The 14,780-nt window shown below is 41.3% G+C and overlaps 1 protein-coding gene across 2 annotated transcripts in view; it reads right to left on the minus strand.

The window, feature by feature from the left end:
- The window catches only part of TEX264 (testis expressed 264, ER-phagy receptor), a 943,072-nt gene that overhangs the window by 127,718 nt on the left and 800,574 nt on the right, over positions 1-14,780 (minus strand). For both annotated transcript variants that reach the window (XM_078661149.1, XM_078661148.1), the window contains one exon: positions 8,432-8,594. In XM_078661149.1, the coding sequence (XP_078517275.1) occupies positions 8,432-8,594 (163 nt within the window). The remainder of the gene's footprint in view (positions 1-8,431; positions 8,595-14,780) is intronic.

Genomic DNA, 14,780 nt, shown 5'->3' on the forward strand with positions numbered 1-14,780 from the left:
CCTGGTTAATATCACGCATTGTCATGTGTAGTGGGGATGGGCTTTCAAGTGGCCGTAACGGTCTTCTTACTTCTCTCCACCTGATGTCATGGTGTGCTGTAACTGCATTCATGTACTTACTAAAACACATATGACAATGGTTCCTATATGAGTGAGTTCATCTTTATCCAGGCATCCAGGCTCCAACAATATCGAGGTCGATTGTTATAGCTTCACAATGGACACAAGCACATTTTTCTCAAGGTTGAAAGCTAAGTTCAACTGAGACAAAAGTCTAACTTTACTACTCGTGAATGCCCTTTGTGAATACCGAAAGTCCTAAAGTTAGACTTTGTCTCAGTTGAACTTAAGACCAAAACTTAAATTTTACTGAGATAAAAGTCTAACTTTGCTACTCGTAAATGCCCTTTGTGAATACTGAAAGTCGTAATGTTAGTCTTTCGTCTCAGTTTACATTTGTGAACCCGGCCCTAGGAATATAAAACTACGTTCTACATATGGAATGATCTTTTTAGAGTTTTCAGGCGTATTTGCTGTCTAGCACCAGGATTTCAAGGATCAAGTTAGTATCAATGTATATCCCTAGGTTGAGGATGGATTTTGCAAGGGCTCGGCGGCATAACAATTGGCTAAGAAGAATCAACCATGTTGATCCCCGCATAAGTGAACAGCAGCTCACTCTTATTAGGATTCAGTTTTAAATAATTTTTGCACATCCAATATCAGTTGACTGAAAAATGATTTGCCACTGTGAAGGTGGAGAGTGGGCCCATGTTTTGGTTAGAGGACACCAGCGGCAGCTCCTTTGCAATGGCTGAAGACAGTCACCGCACGGGTTCAGAGCCAGCAGCTGAAAAATAAAATATCTTACTATTGGTTTACTTTATAGCTGTTGGCTCTGAACCAGTGTGCGCACGGAGGGGCAGTTCCAGGGTATGGGAGGGGGAGGAGGATTGGTTTGTGCACTTCAAAGTGCGCATGTGTGTTTGCAGGCCCTCTCATGCGCACTTCAGTTTCTCCAATCCGGCTGTAGCCGGGCAGGAGAAAGAGCACAGGGTGGGGATTGAATACAAGTCATGATGCTTTCCCAGGGACTCCTGGGACAGGAACTGCAGCAGAGCAGCGCAAGGCAGCTGGCAGCACTAGGTGTTAGTTTGTTTTTATCATTAACCCAACCGCCCACTGTGTGCTCCACCCAAGTGCTACCAGTTGGACCCCTCTTCCCCCTCTCACGGCCCCTCCACCCGCCCGCCGGTATTTTTCAGAGTTGGCCGCCACTGGAGGATACCCCAAAGATAAGTTGGTTGTCATCTGTGTACATTAATAACTGTGCCCAGGTGATATCAATGTTTCGCCAGGGGCCGCATGAAGATATTAAAAAGAAGTGGAGACAGAACAGGACCCCCAGAGACATCACAACAAACATCTGTGGGATTCAACAAGCAGGTGAAGTAATACTCTCTGCTTTCTAGCCTTTAGAGCTGAATTCCCCCATAGCATAATTTGTCCAGTAAAACTGCATGATTTATAGGCTCAAATGCTACCAAGAGGTTCGTAAGTACCAAAGGTTCTGCACCTCTGGCATTCAAAACCCTTCGAAGATTGCTCAGCACTGAGACAGTGACCGTCTGGCTGCTGTGGCCTGGACAAACCCTGATTGTTGGCAATCCATTAGATCATTCAATTCTATGAGTTTCTCATTTGACCAAATACTATTTTTTCGAAACGGCTGGATTAAAACGGAAAAAGAGAAATGGGCCAGACTGGTTGGAACTGACAGGTCGAAAGACTGTTTCTTTAGCAAGGGTTATATAATCGTTTTTTTCAACATGCTGGTATGTGACCAGTTGCAAGGGAATTAGATAAAATTATCCTGATCTCTGCACTGATGAATGCTGTCAGATGTTGCAGATATTTAGTTGGAAAAAAAACCTAATAGTGGGCCAGGAGGAATGACTCGGTTGGGTCATGGAGATGAGTTTGGTGTCTAAATTATTAAGAAAGGTATCTAATATAGGGTTTTTGTACTCTAAGGTATTCAAAAGAAGTTGTAATTGCCTATTTCATTTAAGGCATGGTGGATAGATAACAGTTTCAACTTCAGTTTTTTCCCCTTTTTTATTAACCAAAGCGCTGGAGCGCTGCTCACTAAGAATGGCCAGGGAGTGGACATCTTGCAAATAGATGGTTGCTTGAGCTCATCTATGATTTTGAAAAGGTGAAGTAGCATTGTTTGCTTCTTTAATTTGAGAGTTATGGTCTTTGCCATGGATACATTTGGGAAAAAAAGCAAACACAAGGAGATGATGGACGGAGCACTGAATCTTTTCAGACACTCACCCCCAGTTACAGATCTGGGTTGAATCTATCATCCTTTTTTAGCTCACTTCGCCATCTCAGTACAGACCCAGCTATATGCAAATCAGCCTTGACTCTGTGCCTCATGGGAACACTCCAGCCCGAACTGCCAAGCCAGGTCTTCCCTGAACCGGAAACAAGCATCCTGGGACTGGTTTCTAGGTAACACCCTTCATCAGCCAGGCTAGCTTGAATCCAGTGGTAAAGTGAGCAAGGGACCCACGTCTGGGCCTACCCTGCCAACTTAGGGCAAACATAGCAAACATAAGGAGATGATAGACGGAGTGCTGAAACTTTTCAGACATTCACCCCAGTCACAGATCTTGGTTGAATCCATCATCCTTCTTTAGCTCACTTTTGCCACCTCAGTTCAGACCCAGCTATATGCAAATCAGCCTTGACCCTGTGCCGCATGGGAACAGTCCATCCCGACCTGCCAAGCCAGGTGTTCCCTGAACCGGAAACAAGCATCATGGGACCGGTTTCTGTGTAACACTCTTCATCAGCCAGGCTAGCTTGAATCCAGTGGCAAAGTGACCAAAGGACCCACGTCTGGGCATACCCTGCCCACGAACTAGACATGGAAAATAGGGGTGAACTGACCTTCAAATCGCAGGAAGGATAATGTAATCTTTTTTGGTAAAGAAATAGGAGCACAAGATTCATGGGTACTTCTAGCAAGCTAATATTTTCAGGTCACTGTAATGTCTAGAGACCAGCTGATCTAACCTGCGGCACTTAAAGGAAGGTACAGAGACCTCTAGATCACAGACCACCAGGTTAATACAAACAAGTTCAGACATGGCTATTAAACAGGAGGGTGCAGAGATCACCGGACAAAATGCCAGAGACCCTGTGCAGCTAAGTCACGAGGATGCCAAGTTGTCAGATCAAAGTGATAAAGGCATTAGATTACATATATCCAAGCCATTAGGAACCAACAGTTCTATGTATACTGAACACAGGGAACAGTGCAAACACCTCTCTGTCACTGGGGAAATATATAATGGCCTGGGTAATTTAGGAGAAGAACATAGAATTAATCTTAAGTGGTGTAGGGAGGAAAGATTAGATGGGAGAGTGGTGCAAATGGGAATTGGGAATATTTTACTGAACGTATTGTTAATTAACCACTTGAAAACTTCAAAAACTTTCTTTAATCAGAAAGGAAAGACATAATTCACAGACCAGGTCTAATCAGCCCCGTTTAAAAAGCATGTCTGGCGCAAATATATCAAGAATGGGGTGGCTTAGCCTCGCAACAGGTGGTGAGGTCATATGGACAGGAATGCCCCAAAGTATCTTTGCAAATGGACTATGAAACTCGTAGCGGCAAACCCAAGATAAAGATTGGTGGAATGCTGTTGGCAGTGCTTAATTTGTAAAAAAAAGTGCTGATGCCCAAAGCTCTGCTAGGAAGCCGGCAGGTTGTGTTATTCAATGTCAGTACCCTGGAGAGTAAGGCTGCACAGTTTTGAATCCACCTCAAGCCTCCTTAATCCACTACCAGACACTCCCTGACCCTTTACTTCACTCTTGCAGGTTTCTACTTTCCCCCTTTGTGATGATTTTTCTGCCGGTAAATGTCTGATGAGGCATTCACCGACTCAAATTAAGAACTGGCTGCCAGAAAACCCTGTGGTTATTTAGAAGCTTAAACAGAGGCTGTTCTGTTATTTTTATAAATAATTATGCTACACAGCAGGGGTGAACAGATGAACCCCCAGCTATGTGTTCCAAAGAAAGTTTAAGTTACAACTCTCTATTCAAACCCAGAAGGCAGAAGAAAGTCTGGGGATGGTTGTTATGCCATGAGGGGAGGGGCCCACTGCAAAACATCTAAAACATTGAAAGTAAAAATATTGTTTGAAAAAAATCACGGCATTTCACTTTTGCTAAGGTGCAGACAAATGTGTTAGAATCACCAAAGGGAATTTTCAGAAAACGAAGTATACATCACGAATTGCAAAAAGCAAATGATTCACAAAAAAACTGAAGTTGATAAATAACTCAAACTACAGTTGATTTAAAAAAAACAACATATATATATATATATATATATATATATATATATATATATATATATATATATATATATATATATATATATATATATATATATATATATATATTAGATGCTATCTCCCTGTCAGTTTTGCACATTGCTGATCTTGTCCTTAAATGATATAGCTGAACCAACCAGAACATCATGCTATTCCGAACTACTGCTAGTAATGTAGTGTAAGCTCAAGCTCTCATGTTACATTTTTAATAGCATTTGGTATGTTTTTACCTCATAAATGTCAACTACACGTAGGTCCTCATAAGGAGTTGACTGGAAATACCAGAAAGCAAATGCTTGCAGCCAATCCTGGTATTCTGAGAATTGCAGTAGCGGCTGCTACCGAACAGGGGTGGTGGGCAGGGAAGGGGGGGCCAGAGGGAGGAGGTGGGAAATAATCAAATAAAAAAAGCACTTATCTTTTTACAGCCGACTGCCGCCTCTTCTTCCTCTGTCCTCCTGTCTGCACGCGGCAGGAAGCACACAGCCTCCCAAAATCCCCTGACCAATCACAATGCTGCCTTAGCAACGTTGTGATTGGTCTGAGCGCTGTGGTTCGGCGCTCAGACAGGGTCTGGCAGGCTGTGCATGTTCTCCCTCCAGGCAGTAATGCAGCCTGGATGGAGAACATGCACAGTGTGCATGACGCTTTGGCCGGCCAAAGCATCATGCGCACTTTAGGTGAAAAACAAAATGATAATAACAAACGTTATTATCATTTTATTTTTTGCATTCAGCTTGCAGTTGAAGCAGCGGGTGACGCTCCTTAGCAGAGAAGCCACCACTGGGTTTAGGTGGGATTTTAGGACCTCTTTCTTCAAACAAGCATACGACTTCTATAAAAGACTACAAACAATGCTTAACAAATGCATTCTATCTTTTAAAATCGTCGATTTTGCAATAAACATGTGTTAGACTTTTATAAGCCTGAGCAAGGGTATGATTCTTTCACACTATTTTAATGTGGGTAATTTGTTTTTTTCATCTGCCTGCTTGCCAGAAAACGGGAGCTATTTTCTGCAGCTGCAATTACTCATGTCAACCCAAACGGGCATAAGTGTCTGCTAAGGTTAAAATAAGTAAGGGTATGTCAGTGTCTGGCTGTGGAAGGGATATGATGACAGATAGAGCAGTTAGTGGTCATGTTCTTTACCATTAAAAGGGGGTGTTAGTGGTAAGGCTGAATGGGGCGTACTCATATTTTGCCGCAGTATTAAGATAAAGAACTCAGTGTAAAAGCAACATGGAGTTTAATCCATCCTCTATTCCTTGAGAAACCTCTGGGGTCTGACCTCGGAGGACACGGAGTCAGTGGCGTAACGAACCTTGAGGGGCCCCCCCTACAGGGTACGAGAAGGGGCCCCCTCCGGACTCAATCTAGAGCTCCCCAGCAGAAGTGCGGTGCTGACGGGCCCCCTGGAGGATGAGGGCCCTCCCGCACCACGGGGGCTGCAGGGGCATGGGTTACGCCCCTGCACGGAGTGGTTTGTAGCGTAATAGGGTCTGGTGGATGGGGGACTCGTGGTAGGAGTGTGCCAATATGGAAAGAGAGATGGTTGTTCAGATTCTTCCATAGTTGAGGAATACTAACCTCACTATATAAAAGAATGACTTATCCACCGTCATCTAAGGGCCTTCACACACAATGAAGTCTTCATGGACACATAGCACTTTTTCCTCGTGCAGACTCAGCTGTATATCCAGCAGTGGCTCCTCCGCTAAGGCGGAGGAGTGTCACCCCACTGCTTTAAGAGCAGTGCAAAGGGAAAATGAAATGATAACGGAACGTTATTATCATTTTATTTTTAGAATTGAGCTTGCAGTTGCAGCCAGGTTAGGTTAGGCCGGGGCGGGGTTGGGCTCCCATGACCCAGAGGGAGGAGGGTTGCTGCCCCTTAAGTGAGCATGACGGTTTGGCCGGCCATCTGATCCCGGCCAGACATGCGCACTTTGCATGTTTTCCACCAGCTGTATTGCACAGCCTGGGTGGAGAACATTCACAACCTACCACTCCCTCTCTGAGCGCCGAACCACGGCGCTCAGACCAATCACGGTGCTGCTGTAAGGCAGCGTTGTGATTGGCTAGGGGAGCCTGTGTGCTTCCTGGTTCCTGCGTCAGAGAAGAGGTGGCAGTTGGCGACCGGTGACCAGCAGGTAAGTTTAATTTTTTTATTTTATTTATTTGTTCTACCCCCCACACCTCCCCTTGCCATTGTTCCCTACCAGCCGCCACTGTGTTTAGCTGCCGCACAAACTAGTAAAATCTCATATGCCAAATAGCAAAGCAGAAGTATTGAAATAATATACTATGCTGAGTAGAGAAATGGATATGAAGCATAAATTCTAAATAGGCACTAATAAAAAGTTGTTGGGCTCTGCTCGTGGAAAGAACGTGAGAAGAACTTGACATGAGGAAGAAATACAGCAAACTGTGGTAAAATACTTACTTCACAAATTTTTCAGTTCTCATTCATTTTGCCAGCTTCCTCCATATTTAAGCTGAAACTAGCTATGCCATGTTGGAGGTATTTTATGTCAAGTTACCATCATCCTGTGCATGCTGTCTACTCACTAACGCTTGCCCCCTTTTCAACAGCAACCACCACTGCCACGAACTGCTTCATCTGTCATCACATACCTCCTTCCCCAGCTAGACCCTCACATATCCTTACTTATTGTGATCCACTTCCTTTTTGAATGTCCAGATTACGTCCGTCCAAGATCCCACTGGTTGAAACCACTTTGCAGACAATTGGGTACTCGCCAGCACCTGGTGGCCCTACGGATTTTACTATCTGATACATCCTCTCGGGTAGTTTGTGCTGTATCCAAATTTCTAAAATGGGCTTGGTTGATCCGTTTAAAAAGACTGTCCTTATCTATGTAATATACCTTTATATAATGTACTACTGATTTTATTGCTACCTTTTATCTGTTTTGTTTTTAAATGTACAGTCTTTTGACGATGTGCTGTTTTTATATATTTTGTAATGCTTTTATGATACCGGCATATCGAAATAAAGCTATCAACCAACCTTACTTATTTTCTTGTTATCAGGCAAATTGTCTTGCCCATTTGGGTTAACACGTGGAGATGCAGCTACGGAAAAAGGCTCCAGTTTTCCGGAAGGCGGCAGATTGGGAAACATTATCCACTTTAAAGAGTCAAAGAAATCATACACTCGGAAAACCTCATAGAAGTCTATGAATGCAAAATTGCAGAAAAGCATGAACACTATTTTAAGTGTAATATTCCTGATCAGTTGGAGCATGCAATGACAAATTCTATGATTGTTTCCAGTATTTTTATTATGTACTTTTTAACAATGCAAAGAGATGAGAAATGGATATTAAACAGAAACGCTAATACGCAGACATCAGCTCTTTTCGTGGAAAGAATGTGCAAAAACATTGAGGAAGAGATACAACAAGCTGTGGTAAAACACTACCTTCGATAATTTTAAAGTTCTCGCTTCATTTTGCCAACTTCATTGATATTCAAAATGAAACGAACTATGCCAAGTTGGATCCTTTTTATGCCAAGGTACTGTCATCCTATGCACGCTGTGTTCTCGTATGCCCAGCTCGAGCCATCATAATCTCTTGGATAGCCATCTGTGCCAAGGGATAACTTAGTATGTCAGATGTAGCCTCACATGCCCTGCCACTGCCAACATGTATTTGCTGGGGACGCCATCATATATTGTTTGTAACCTCGTATGCCCCGGCGCTGCTATCATACGTCGGTGTGATCTTGCATGCCAAGATATTGCTGTCAAGAATAGTCTTGTGTACCTAGCTACTGCCAACAAATGCCAAAGGACAAACTCATGTACACATTGACTGTTATCGTATACCAGGTGCGCCGACATACTGCCATCAAACGCTAGATGCAGTTTCATGTGCATTAGAAAAAGTTAAGTGGGGTACAATAACCTTCAAATTAAGTTAGGATCAGAGCTAGAGTTCATTAGAAGGAATAGTTAGTAAAAAAAAATACAACTGACTCACCTGTGCCAACTATTCCAGCTTCCTCCTCCTCCTCGCGGAGCTTTTTCAACAACGCTTTCATCTCCGGCACATAGAAATCACTCTGGCGGGAGAGTGGGCACACAAATTGGATCAGAGCTCCCTTGTAGATCTCAATGTAAGGGTGAGCACAGAGTTTCCGCTCCTGGAAAAAATAAGCAGAAAAGTACTCAGAAAACCATTCACTTACAATTTATAAAGCACTTCACCAAATTATAGCACCCCCATGCTAGACTACAAGCCTGCATTCCAATGATTGCTTCAGGAGCATCAGTTCGATTAACTTGCCAGTACTTCTACATATTATGTATTCGGGGTACTCCTAAGGGTGCAAGTGAGAGAGGATTCACAATGGTTGAGTGAGATACCAAATTAGGGAACAAGAAACTGAGGAAGAAGTTCTGAGGGATCCATAGGAATTTTCAATGCACAGAAGCCTCAATTTAGGAGTATCTCTCTCATCCCCTAGATGTCATATGGTAAAAAGACATAATGCCATGGGTATAATGGAGCTTTGAGAAAAGGCATGAGCAGGAAAACATTAGCTCTGGGAGGTAGTGGGATTAGACTAAACTGCAAAAAGTATGAGATGATGCTCACAGTCTCATCACAATTCATAAGTATTTGTCATACTCAAACATCTAGAATGCTTCTCAAGTTCTTGACATAATCATTACAACTGCTTTAAAAACAGATACCTGTAGATTTCAAAACTCAGATACACAACAATTATGACCTTATAGCCAATTTAAGCAAGACTGGGGGATTGCAGCTAGAAAGAGAAACATTTCCTAGAAGTAGTGCTTGAAATAAATACGAGGAACTGGGACTTTCTACTCCTGTATCTGTGCACTGCTGAAAAGTGCCTGTGACGTCCCAATTAATATAAAAGACAGGTTGCCAACATGTTTCACAGGGTCAAGGTGAGCTCAAAAGATTAGGACATGGCATTTGAATGTGCAAAATCAATTCCACTGTTACCTTTAGGTAAAGAGTTGGTGTTGTAACTGATGTCTTTCAGTTCTGAATGACATTTGATTTTAATTATTTATAGTATATAAATAGCACACTCGCTGCAGAATAAGTGTCCCAGCACCAAGAAGCCACCAAAGGACGTCAGTTTACGCCCTGACTTAACAGACAATGTAAATAGGTATTCACTAAAAACATAATGGGAAATCAGGTGTTGGGAAATGCACTGCTCCAATCTTATGGATACAAAGCATTACATATACCATAAACGATTCATGCATCCTAGAAAAAATACATATTCATGAATAATGTAACTGTATTGTGTCTTAGATCACTGGGCAAAAATTAGAAAGGAGAAGAGGATGAATATATGTATTGCAAAGTTACCCCTTTTTAGGTGGCCACCCCCAGTTTTTCATTTTTATTGTGACACAATTGCTGGTAATCTTAAAATCTAACTCTAATAAAAGAGAGAGGGACCCCAAAACCAAAGGGATAGGGTTCCGTAATTGACGTTAGTCAGAAAGAAATTCCCTTTGGGCAGATAAACACTAGTACATAGGTACTCACAGACATACAGAGAAACTACTAAACAACCCACATATCGCACGGAAGCAATGTAAACAGGTGAAAGTTACTATACATGTGAAAACACTCTAAAAATAATTAAATTTCTTAAAACAATTTATTAAAGATACATTACATCAGGTAAAAACTGAAGATTGGGAAACACATAAAGACGGTACAATAATCAATAAAAACAACATTCAAATAAAAAAGGAGTGTTCAGGGTGAAAGGATAAAAATCAAACAGAAAGCATTAGTTTTGAATTTCTCCTTGATTTATATTCCCAACTTTACTCCTTGGGCGTCGACGCGTTTCGGCGGTGCTTTCAATTTACTCCGCCTTCATCAGGACAGTTTATAAATAATGTTTCCCAAATAATTTCTCGAACGAGATATAAGTCTAGAGATATCTTATAAGGGGTGTTCAGCCTCCTTATCATCAGGTAGAGATATTCGTCCAGCGAATAATTTTCTCTATATATATTTAGACACTATTAAAACTTAGTTGCTTTAGGCGTAAATACGTCGATGTAAATACATGATGATCGATGTAAATACATGATGATCTCCAGCAAAATAACTAGGACGTTCTGCGTGCTTCTCTCCGTCTTCCCGGCTAGCCGGGAAGACGGAGAGAAGCACGCAGAACGTCCGGATCCGAGACGCTTAAGGGTTTGCAAAAAGAGAATTCGCCGTATAGTGGGGATCCTTGAACGCAAATCACAGAATCTATGTAAAGACCGTCTTGTAAAGATGCACGAATAAGATGTGGAAGCCGGAATAGAAGCAATTAATTACTGCGTGCTAACGGACTAGCATTCTTATTGTTTCTCCTAGTTATTTTGCTGGAGATCATCATGTATTTACATCGACGTATTTACGCCTAAAGCAACTAAGTTTTAATAGTGTCTAAATATATAGAGAGAAAATTATTCGCTGGACGAATATCTCTACCTGATGATAAGGAGGCTGAACACCCCTTATAAGATATCTCTAGACTTATATCTCGTTCGAGAAATTATTTGGGAAACATTATTTATAAACTGTCCTGATGAAGGCGGAGTAAATTGAAAGCACCGCCGAAACGCGTCGACGCCCAAGGAGTAAAGTTGGGAATATAAATCAAGGAGAAATTCAAAACTAATGCTTTCTGTTTGATTTTTATCCTTTCACCCTGAACACTCCTTTTTTATTTGAATGTTGTTTTTATTGATTATTGTACCGTCTTTATGTGTTTCCCAATCTTCAGTTTTTACCTGATGTAATGTATCTTTAATAAATTGTTTTAAGAAATTGAATTATTTTTAGAGTGTTTTCACATGTATAGTAACTTTCACCTGTTTACATTGCTTCCGTGCGATATGTGGGTTGTTTAGTAGTTTCTCTGTATGTCTGTGAGTACCTATGTACTAGAGTTTATCTGCCCAAAGGGAATTTCTTTCTGACTAATCTTAAAATCTAACACTGGGGCATCACTATCCAGTGTGTGCTCTGACACTTAAAACATGTCACAAAGGACTTAAAACATGACTGGCACATTTAACTTTCATATAAGGCCAAAGTATATGGTGTAGCAATGGTAAGGAAAATTAAATGCCACTTCAGGACTGCAGCACCTTTTGTGCCACCCACCATAGTGGAGTGAAAAGATGGCTTCAGAACTACTCTTGGGTGTAGCCTGTCAGCAGCAGCTTCAATCCTGCTAACCAGACATATTATAATCACCTTTTTGGCTGGTAAGAAAATATGATGTTAAATAATAAATTAGACACACAAAAGCACAACTTACTGCCTACAATGCAGAGTGCATAATACTGAAGAGTGGGACATGTGTGACATTGGAAAGGCATGTTCTCCAGTGAGTAGGTTCAAAACGACGTTGTCATTGGCCAGGTTATAACTGGTAGATTGAAAAAGTCAAAGTATGGATTATACACTTCATTCTATAACAGCTGCAGACTCCATTCAAAGACTTGTTTTATATTTAATAGAAATCCAATCTAATGATAAAGTCTGAATTTTAATTATTATATGAGACATTTAATTTTTAGAAAGTTACCTTTACCCTCCCTGAAGCTGCTGGAGGCTCTCCAGCAACTGCCCAGCCTGTATGTGGTCAGAATTAGGCATGAGATAACTTCTCCCAGAGCAGAGACAATGGTTATGAAGTAGGGAGGAGTTTTCTTCCCCTGGCAGGAAGACCAGTTGGGATGGGTGCAGGAAATGAATTAACTTCAAAGGGACCTGCCCTGTCAAAGCAAATGCTCTACTTTGCCTTTCCTGGCATTGGTCAACAGCAACATGGCATATAATTGAAACTGGTAGTTAGCACACTTTACATCATCTTGCCTTTTCATTTCCATTATCTCATATTTAACACCAGTACACGTTATTTATCTCGAGATGTTCCACAACAATGTAATGCTTACTTCAAGTTTCTATTAATTTGTAAAATTGACAGCGATATGCTCCATGAAATTCCAAAACTAAAAAGATCCTTGCCATAGAAGGTATTCTTTAAGACCCAAAGATTGAAATCACACACTTTTCAAGTCAAATTAGATTTCATTATAAAAGTGGCCTTTTCCCTCATTGGTGTCAGTCAATAAAAAGCCTACTTTTGGCCCATGGCCAAGCCCTTACGTTTTATGTATGGAACGGAATCACACATTCATCAATTCAGTTCTTAAACTTTATTCGATTGTTCATAAAAAAACATCATAAAAGTATACAAATTTAAAAAGGCACTTATGAATTAGTAAAAAACAGGGGAATACAGTACATTAAAATTGCAGAGCTCAAATAAGTAGGTACATGGTCTAACAGCAGGAGATTAAACTATTACTAAGAAAAAGGCCAGTCAAGTGTGCCTAGCATTACGTATCCGAGTAAGAAAAAAAACAGCATTAATTGGCGAGTATGGTTATATAGTATTACCTCCCTGAGCACGAGAGTGAGTGATAGCACCGATTTTTAACAGTTAGCAAAAAGTGAGTGATGGCAGCAGCAAACATTACCTGCGCTAGTAAGGGAGAATGAGAAACTGCAAATATCAGTACAGAGAAAGAGAGCAAACATATCAATAATATTTTGAGGTGGAGAGTATGCGCGGGGATGTTTTATATTAAGTTATATATTAAGTGTCTGCCATAATAAAGGTTATCCAGTTTTTGGAGGAGTCGGCTATGTTCCTCTAATTTAATGCTAAGTCCAATCTCTGCAGCATTCCAATGAGCCTGAATGAGTTAATGTCCACTCTACAGCATCTGAGAGCAATCCTGTTGCTCCATGACTGCTAAAAGCCTGGGCACTTTGCATTATTCCATGCCGATGCACTGCTCTTCAATTCTTTTAGATATTAGCTTGCTTCTTCTGGCACTTTCCCGTCATTCCTATACAGCAAACCACCCTACTCATGTCCTCAGCAAACCTCCCATTATTAACCCAGATAGTTCTCGGCGCCCCTTTCAAAATTATTGGAGCATATTGTCCTTCGTCAATTAGCCTCGATTCCACAATCCCGCTCACGGTTTAATCCACTTCAATCAGGAACCCTCTGATCACGTTCAGCAGAAGCTAGCCATGTGCAACATGCACATTTTTCAACAAAGGTAGGCTTTTCAAAGCCATCATCCTGCTTTTTTGTTCTTTGATTCCCTTGTGTATTGGAACTTATTGATCATGGCTTCTTTTCCTAAACTGATTTGCAAGGCAAAGGCAAATTCTGAGCAGTCCCATGAATAATTGTATGTTTAATGTTAAGCATCACTCCCGTGGGAGGTCCTTGGTTTCCGATAAAATGCAGATTTTGATTAATTCTGCGTCGCAGGGATGTCAGTCGTCTGCAACTGGCTGCGGCCAATTGAACACGGCCAAAGCAGAAGAGTGTGGGACTTTCATTTGACCCTTAGTAGGGCCTGATCTTGCACATGATCTGCATCCGACTCCTTAATGCAGGAAGGGTGAGCCCTACTTTCATTGCCTAAATCCAACCCAGCCAGTAATTTTGCCTGAGATTGGACTTGTTGTAATTGTAAGTCTATTAGCATCCAAAGCCATTGCCCTGTTTATATAGAATTAGAAAAGGTAACTGTCTTCTTTGACCACAAACCTACTTAGTTGATATCTAAGCAAGTTATTTGCTTGTTGCTTTTGTAATGAAACTTTCATATTTTCTATTTCCATAAGTCGTTCTAAACATTGGGGGAGACTCTTCGAGATTCTCTGAAATCTTTGTTGTGAAGGTCGGGAGCAATAACCATTATTAAGGAAGTTGAATGGAAAATTTGCTATTTATCGTAATGGAAAGTTTCAGTTCTATATAGAGGTGAGGATTATGCAGTACTTTATTTACTTTTTATTATCAGCAGCCATGTTAACATTGACACAGACTTAATTTACCACAAAACTTGGTAAGAAGTCACCAATAAAATGATGTCAAATCAATTGTCAGAGACCCCACAATAGTCCTATTCTCTTTTGCTGCCTCCTCTTTCTTCCTGCGACAGAACACGAGAAACATCATCTTCAGCCGTGCTTTGACCAATCTGATCCTGAAGGGGTATACACATATGCCATGAAAACTGTACTTGCAACTTTGTAAACAGTACCCAAAGCTTAGCACAAATTACAAGGGTTTCTTCTTCAGTCTACAGAGGAACACAATGTTAGCAGAGGGATTACGAGAGATCAACTTCCATTTGCAGATGCATAGAGAGGGTCCGGGAACACTGGTTCATCAGAAGAAGATGGTCTAGGTAGACGATAAGGCGGACGCCCTGAAGTCTTCGGA

This window comes from Lissotriton helveticus, chromosome 9 (genome assembly GCF_964261635.1).
Source record: "Lissotriton helveticus chromosome 9, aLisHel1.1, whole genome shotgun sequence".
In the NCBI taxonomy this organism is placed as follows: Eukaryota; Metazoa; Chordata; class Amphibia; order Caudata; family Salamandridae; genus Lissotriton; species Lissotriton helveticus.